This window comes from Cajanus cajan, chromosome 4 (genome assembly GCF_000230855.2).
Source record: "Cajanus cajan strain Asha chromosome 4, NIPB_CcT2T_4, whole genome shotgun sequence".
Taxonomy (NCBI): Eukaryota; Viridiplantae; Streptophyta; class Magnoliopsida; order Fabales; family Fabaceae; genus Cajanus; species Cajanus cajan.
The window spans coordinates 3,713,213-3,721,396 of NC_138520.1; the positions used below are offsets into that span (position 1 = coordinate 3,713,213).

At 31.3% G+C, this 8,184-nt stretch overlaps 1 protein-coding gene across 1 annotated transcript; it reads left to right on the forward strand.

Moving 5' to 3' along the window:
- The first annotated feature begins 5,935 nt into the window (after positions 1 to 5,935).
- Positions 5,936 to 6,842, forward strand: GASA1 (GAST1 protein homolog 1). The gene is made up of 3 exons (XM_020373686.3): positions 5,936 to 6,116; positions 6,281 to 6,320; positions 6,411 to 6,842. Exons 1-3 carry the CDS (start codon positions 6,039 to 6,041, stop codon positions 6,590 to 6,592), a joined length of 300 nt encoding a protein of 99 aa, XP_020229275.1. The 5' UTR covers positions 5,936 to 6,038; the 3' UTR covers positions 6,593 to 6,842.
- The last annotated feature ends 1,342 nt before the right edge of the window (positions 6,843 to 8,184 follow it).

An 8,184-nucleotide genomic window follows, 5' to 3' on the forward strand; every position in this document is an offset into this window, starting at 1 on the left:
CTTAGTTTTGGGCTTCATGAGCCTTTGAGCTTTTGACTACTTTTGAGCTTAGTGAGCCCAATGAGTTTGGTGGGCCTAAGGTTCTCTTTACTTGGTCTTTACATGGATGACCACCTTTCTCATATATTTGGTAGTATAGGAGTTTATAATGTTTGGTCTTGTATTATGGCCTTAGTATAAGACTTTTTAGGTTTTAAGCTTATTGGGCCTAGTTTTGGGCTTTGTGGGCCTTTGGGCTTTTGTTTACTTCTGAGCTTAGTGAGCCCAATGGGTTTGGTGGGCTTAAGGTTCTCTTTACTTGGACTTTACATGGATGACCACCTTTCTCATATATTTGGTAGTATAGGAGTTTATAATGTTTGGTCTTGTATTATGAGCCTTAGTGGATGACCACTGTTCTTATATATTTGGTAGTACAAGAGTTTATATTGTTTGGTCTTGTATTATGGACCGTAGTATAAGATTTTTTGGGTTTAGGGTTTAGGGTGTAGATGTAATTTAGTAGAATGGAAAAAAATATATTATTTTGCTTTAAAAAATTCGTGTGACAAATTTGTAGTTAGAACGGGCCGTTCCGTTTTCAGAACGGCCCGTTCTGATTTAATTATTGATTTGTCATTTTTGAATTCGGAACGGGCCGTTCTGATGTTGGAACGGGCCGTTCCGTTCCATTCGTCATGTGTTTTTTTGTCATCTGGAACGGCCCGTTCTGGTCCAATATTTATGTGTTATTTGTTCATTTGGAACGGCCCGTTCTGATTTCAGAACGGCCCGTTCCGAGTGTCAGTAGCAGCTGCGTCTATTGCCACGTGTTTTTTTTTGGGTAATTTAAAAAAAATCAGTAAAAAAATCGAAAATTTAGATCCAGTGTGGTAAGGTGTATTATGGTCTACTAGTTTAGATGCATCTAAGGGTGAAAATTGATGATGCACCCATGACCACTTGTGAAAGTGGTCTTTCAGAGAATTCACCCAAAGAATTGATATTTCGAAAGTAATTTATGTTTGAAAACAATGATTTTTTAATAGTATAACAATGATTTAGAGTTTTTTTTTTTAATTTAAGCTGCGTGTATTTTTAGTTTCTAATTATTTAAAGTTAATTAAGCCTTTATTTTTTAAAATCAAATATATATATATATATATATATATATATATATATATATATATACACGATCAATTTCTCTTTTTATTTTAAACTTTGGTAAATTTAAATCATATCTGTTTTATTCGGAATCCATCAAACAAATTACAAATCATTTGATTTCATCTAAAACTTGTGGACTATTGTAATCTTAATTTTGAGTGATTTTAATTAATTTTGTTGACTTAATTATAATGCTAGATGCATTAAGTTTGTCTAAGTGAAACTAAAAGATGTTAACTTTGAATTTTGTTCATGAAAAAACAATTTAAAAAAATTATTAAAGATGATTAGGCAGATTTTCTTTTTCTTTTTTGACATAGATTCATCATTTGTTATATCTTTATCCAAGGCTATCAAATTAGTTCCTAATCTTGTGGAGGTGGTTTTCCCTTGTGTTAGGCAGAGGTATTTCCTTGATCTCTAGAGGGAGTTGTTAGCATTTTGAGCCTCTAACCATTTGAGGCTACAGTTATTATGTTGGATATATAGTCTAGCTTAGAATCATTTATAAATTAAGATGGTATATAATCGATATTATTCGGGAGGAATAAAAATCTTCTGTCTTTTATTCTGTCTCTAATTTTTGTTTCTCCTATCCCCAAAAAGTTAAATAATTTAGATTGCTTAGTCACATTAGTTTATATTTAAAATAAAATTAATAGAATTTGTTAGTTTACATCTTTAGTTCACTTACATTTTGTTCACCTATTTGTTTCTATCACACACATTTTTGTATTTCAATACATATTTCTTCTCTCATTCATCTCCATTGTAAAATTTTCTCAAACCAACTAGATTATTAAACCCAAGTAACCACTTCTATGAATACAAATATCTAAATTTGCATATGTTACACAAGAACAAACTAACAAACTTTGTTAATTTTTGTTTTAAATATAAATTAAAGTGATGTGACATATGATTTTAAATGATTTGAAAAATAAGAATCAGAAACATGATGACAGGAAAGAGAAATTTTATTCACCAAGATAAAAATTCTTTATCCTCCATCCTGTCTCCAATTTTTGTACCTCCAATTAATCATCAAAAGTCACATCATTTAGATTTCCTAGTCACAATAGTTTATATTTAAAATAAAATTAACGGAGTTTGTTAGTTCTCATGTCTAGTTCACTTACATATTGTTCAAGTATTCGTTTCTCTCGCACATGTTCTTATGCTCTAATAATACATATTCCTTCTCTCATTTATCTCCATTGAAAAAATTTCTCAAGTCAACCAAATTATTAAACCAAAGTAACCACTTCCATGACTACATATAACTAAATTTGTATATGTTACACAAGAACAAACTAACAAATTCCATTAATTTTGTTTTAAATATAAATTAAAGTGATGTGACATATGACTTTCAATGATTGAAGGGATAGGAATTAGAGATTCGATGAGAGGATAGAGGAATTTTATCCACCAAGGATAAAAATCCTTTGTCCCCAATCTTGCCTCTAATTTTTGTTCCCCCGAATCACCAAAAGCCACATCATTTAGATTGCTTAATCACATTAGTTTATATTTAAAATAAAATTAATTTACGTTTAGTTCACTTCATTTTATTCACATATTCGTTTCTCTCACACATGTTCTTGTGTTCCAATACATATATTCCTTATCTCATTTATCTTTATTGAAAAATCTCCTCAATTCAACTTGATTATTAAACCCAAATAACTACTTCCATGGCTACATATATCTAAATTTGCATACGTTACACAAGAACCAACTAACAAACTTCGTTAATTTTGATTTAATATAAATTAAAGTGATGTGGCATATGATTTTTAGTGATTAGAGGTATAGGAATCAAGGACACGATGAGGGGGACAAAGAATTTTTATCCCTAGCTCAATATAAGATTGGTCAACAAACCTTGGAGGTATACCAAATTCGTATCTCAGTCAAAGAACATGGAAAGATACAAATTCTCCAACTTCAAACCAAAGGTAATGAATCTAAACTTCATTTCAAGAATCGCATAGGTTATAGTAAAAAAAATGCTACAAGAAAATCATGTGTGCTAATTAAAAACAACAAAATATACGGTCACTAACTGCAAAAAAAAAAAAATGGCTATTTTCACAACTTATTCAAACATGTGCTATAAGATTTGCTGAGTTCTGCCCCACTAAGTTTGTTTTACAATAGAAGAGAGGTGAAAAATAGTTTTACAATATGTGCTTAACATACATTTTCCCCCAAAAAATACTAAAAAAACCAATCATGGAAATGGTGAAATGAAAATAAGATAAATAATCTAGCATAAAGTAAAAAAAAAAAAAAAAAAAAAAAAAGATATGTGGAGCTGTAAAAAGAGGTAGTGGAAAGAAAATGATAGTGAATGAAAAGGAACAAAATAATATTTAATCATGATTTATTTTTATCAAAATCCTGCAAGTGCTCTAATGATGAAATGACCTCCTTGTAGTTTTAATATCCACGACAATGAGAACACCTACAAAGATATTCTAACACTTAAAGGAGATTTTAGGTTAAGAATTTGGTTGGAGTAGAATGGTATTTAGTGCCTATATATATGTAATAAAATTTATACAATCACAAAATAATAATAAACTATCATATATATTCACATTTATAATATTTATATTAAAAGTCATATCAATCGTATTTTTATTAGTTGACATTAATTTTTTAGATAAAAACTAAACTCTTTTAATTTGTATTTACATGCTATTCCTACAACTAGGGAGAACAAGAGACAAAATCATCTTTGTCCTTATCTAACCCAAAAAATTAATCAAGTTATTTTTTCAAACTCAAATTCAACTTGATCAAAAATCAAAATATATGTGAAAAATTGGGTCAACTCCATGTTTTAACTCAATATGTTAATATTATGAACATATGTATAGTTAAATTATGAAATAAAAGAAATATAAAACCTGAATTAAGATATTTTTAAAATAAATAATGTCCTTATAAATATAATATAATATTATACAAATATCTATTAAAAAAGTTTTATTATTAATACATAATTATTTTAAAAATTTATATATTTTAAAATAACAAAAAAGACGGGTTGACATAATTAGAACATAATTCGAACTCATCCTAAAAATTGTATTGGGTCTAATTTTAAGACTTGAATCCGACTAAATTAAAAAAGGACTGAATTGAATTTGTGGCTGATTTAGGTTTTGCTCACTTCTACCTACAACTATAGTTAAGCAAATTTTTCGTTTAACTACCTCAAACTACTAAAGTTGTCAAACAGATGGATTAGGCAGAACTTTCTTGGCCCATGCAATTTCAATTCAGTTAATCGGATCAAATCAGCTCATGTACATGTGAGTTGTTATTTTTAAGGCTCAACCTGATACACTAAATCGAACCACCAGATCAAATGAACATATATAAATTATGCATAATTTTTTTTTATAATTATATATTTACAGAGGGCTGAAACCCAATAAAAAATTACACCAGAATACGAGTGATAGAAAAATTCATTACATCTCTTTACTAAAAAGACAAAAATTCCACAAAAGGGTTATCTAAAATAAAATTTTACATCATAAAAATGAGCTAAAAAAGTCATGTGATCGACCACTATATTAGTATCTCTAAAAGATGAAGATGTTGAAGACTTTATTAAATTGATATGTCTCTAAAATCCAACCCGCCATCCTTCTTGGCCATACAAAATTTATTCCAGACAGTTATGCATAAATTTTAATTTATAATAAAATATATTTCATTTTTTCCTCAATTTGTGGTAAAAATTTATCTAGATTCCCTGATCCTTGTGTCCAGCTTGGTTTTGTCCGTATGGCATCGAGCATAATAATAGACAAAAGATAATTTCATTTCATGTTACTGTGTAACAGCTGTGGTGTCAAAGCATATACAGCTGTCAGGATTGGCTTCTGTATCCTTTTCCTACTTTTAAGCTTTCTTGCTAGTTTCTCTTCCCATTTCACAATGTTATTTATCCAAATTCATACATCACCATCTCCCAAAGCCTAAGTCGGCGGCGACCCACTTCACAAATTCTTGGCTGTTATAATAATAATCCAGCACTAGTAGTTTTCCATCCATGCTTTCAAAAAATCTCAACCCTTTCATGTATCCACTATTCAACCTTCCCAATAATGCAATCTAGCTAGCTACTCCCAATAAAATCATCCTCCTTTTACTTTATTAGCCTCGTATATATATAATCAAATTCTACTAGGTAGTGGTAGCTACAAATCTACAATTAGCACCTATGATATGGCCAACAAAATACGCAGTTAAATGTAACTTCACGCTCTTCTATTATCCCACTATCCTTAACTTGTTTTGCGTGATGTTTATTGAACCATGAATGACCAACCGTACGTGTAGCAAATAATAAATTATGTTACTCTTATGGTAATAGTGGTGTATTCAAAAAGAGGGTCTCACTTTGACTTATTTTATTAATCATTATTATACTATATAACATATGGTCTAAAAATATAAGATTGGCAGAAGACAAGACTCGTATTTATAGCTTAATAAAAGGCTGCTTCACTTTTGAATCTGAATAGTTCATCTCATCACGAAGCAAAAACACTTTGTCGCCTTCTTTTCACTACCAAATGTCTTCATCAGTCACTAATAAAATCTTTCAATTTCAGGTCTCTTCCGTGTCGCATCCCTCTATTCAATATAATTAGTTATCTTATCCGTGCTATAAGCTTGAAATAGAGTAGAGCGTTGAAATTAAATTATTTGGAATATTGTTATATTTTTATTTAACATTCTTTATCCACGCACACTGAAGAGTTTAAGCCCCCATTGTTTGTAGTATTCTCTTTGATTTTTACTATAAATAAAGGCTCCTAGTTTCACATTCCATGCAGTACTTTTCTTTGCTATAACCCTAAACCATGGCTCTCTCTAAGCTTCTAGTTGCATCCCTTCTGCTATCCTTTGTCCTCTTCCATCTCGTTCATGCTGATCAACCGGTAAAATTTAATTAAAGATCGATACTGCTTCGTCATTTCTATATGTATTATTAGTCATTCAATCTGTATAGTTTAAATAATCCTTATTCATTCACCTCATGATTCACAAGCTCCAATTTTTTTTTAAATTTTTTTAATTGATACATGCTTTTGAAAATCCGCAGGTAGCCGCACAGACTGAGGGTTCTTTTGTTCAGCAGATAGGTATGCCATCATCAGCATCTGATTCTATAGATTTGATTTTTTAAAAATAATTTCCAAAGTTTGAAGGTAAGTTGAATGAAATGATTTCAGATTGCAATGCCGCATGTGGTGCGAGGTGCCGTTTAGCATCTCGTCAGCGCATGTGCCACAGAGCCTGTGGAACTTGCTGCAGACGGTGCAACTGCGTACCACCGGGAACTTCCGGTAACCAAGAAGTGTGTCCCTGCTATGCCAGTCTCACCACCCACGGTGGCAGACGCAAGTGCCCTTAGAAAGTTCAACGCCATCGCCATCTCATGCATGATGCATGATGCATGATGCATGACGAATCTTATTATACTATATATGCATCGTTTCGTTTGCAATGTCATCATCGTATTTTACGTGCTATAAAATTTCAATATGTGTGTGCCAAGACGTACTAGCGTCGCCGCAAAATAAACTATATATGCATGTTTAATCTTTGTGAGAGAGTCTGCGAGTACAATAATACATAAAGTATTGGATTGTGATATAATCAAACTTGTATACTTTGTAGGGTTGTTCCGCGGTTTTTTTTTTTTTTTTTCTAACTTATCCAAACCAAATAAAAAATTTAACTGGAATTCAATTTAATTTGATTTAAATGAATTATAAAATTTAAATTAATCTAAACTAATTTCTTTTTATTTGATTTGGTTTTTGTGATTTTTTAATTTTATATTTAAAATTAATTAAAAATATATAATATTATGTTATTTATTTAAGATCATAAATTAACAATAAAATTAAAAGTATACAAATATTTAAATATTTTAGTCATTTAATATATTTAACACCAATTCTTATATAATTATTTCAGTAAGAATATTTCTTTAATATAATTTTAATTATCATATTAAATAATTTTTCTCACATATATATATATATATATATATATATATTCACTTAAAAAAATTATTTTCAAACGTTATAAGTATGTCATGTTTTTCATTCTAAAATACAATTCAATAACTTACAATTTTATAAAAATATCCTTTAAATATTATAACGCATATTTGAAGAGAGAAATATTTTTTTTAGTAGCTTACAATTTTATTAAACACATTTTATGTTATGTATCAATTTTTCATATCTATATTATGTATTTGAAAGAAAAAAAAAATATATATATATATATATATATGTTCTTACCGGAAATCTGCTGTAGAGATGATCCTCTGAGTAAGATTGGTGAGCCTCCTTCGCTGGTACGCTTGGTGCTCCAAGATGGGGGTGGTACCTGCAAAAGAGACTCCGATGCTAAAGTTAATGTTTGTGGGTGTATGAGTCTCGTATAAGTAATGCACGTACCTTTGTGTGTATTAGGATTTTGTTGGGCCTTGGGCCCGAGATCAGTTTATGACCTAATTGGATAGCGAGCTGATGTCGCCTAGCGCGTGTCCGAGGTCACTCCGCGCTGTGATGCCGAGCTCAAGCTCGGCATAGCGGTACGGATAGTACACTAGTCCCCCGAGCTCCGAAGACCGTAGGTCGAGGAGTTAAGACCGAGCTTGACAAGGGGTCGTGACTTTTCGCGTACGCCTATTTGTCATGACGTCATGTGTCATAACCGTCACCTCGTTCCCATAACGCGTGGGCAGCGCGGTGACAAAATTGTATTTTTATTTGTTTGATGACGTGGCCTCTTTGGGCCGATGTGGTGTTCCGATGTCCATGTTTCATGGTCGGGCTGAGGAGCTCGACAATAATGAGCTTACTGCTTGGTTAGGCTAGTAAACCTTTGACCGAGTAAGCAGATTGGTGAGGGACAAGTCGGCAACTCGGCTGGCCAATACACTAACCCCCAAGTACCGAGTGATGTAAGAGCAAAGGGGCTTCTGAG

Bases quoted from the DNA above. Each gene is read 5' to 3' on its own strand.
- GASA1 (XM_020373686.3), top strand. From the start codon at position 6,039: ATGGCTCTCTCTAAGCTTCTAGTTGCATCCCTTCTGCTATCCTTTGTC. The intron at 6,117-6,280 runs GTAAAATTTAAT...GAAAATCCGCAG, and splicing joins TCGTTCATGCTGATCAACCG to GTAGCCGCACAGACTGAGGG. The intron at 6,321-6,410 runs GTATGCCATCAT...AAATGATTTCAG, and splicing joins TTCTTTTGTTCAGCAGATAG to ATTGCAATGCCGCATGTGGT.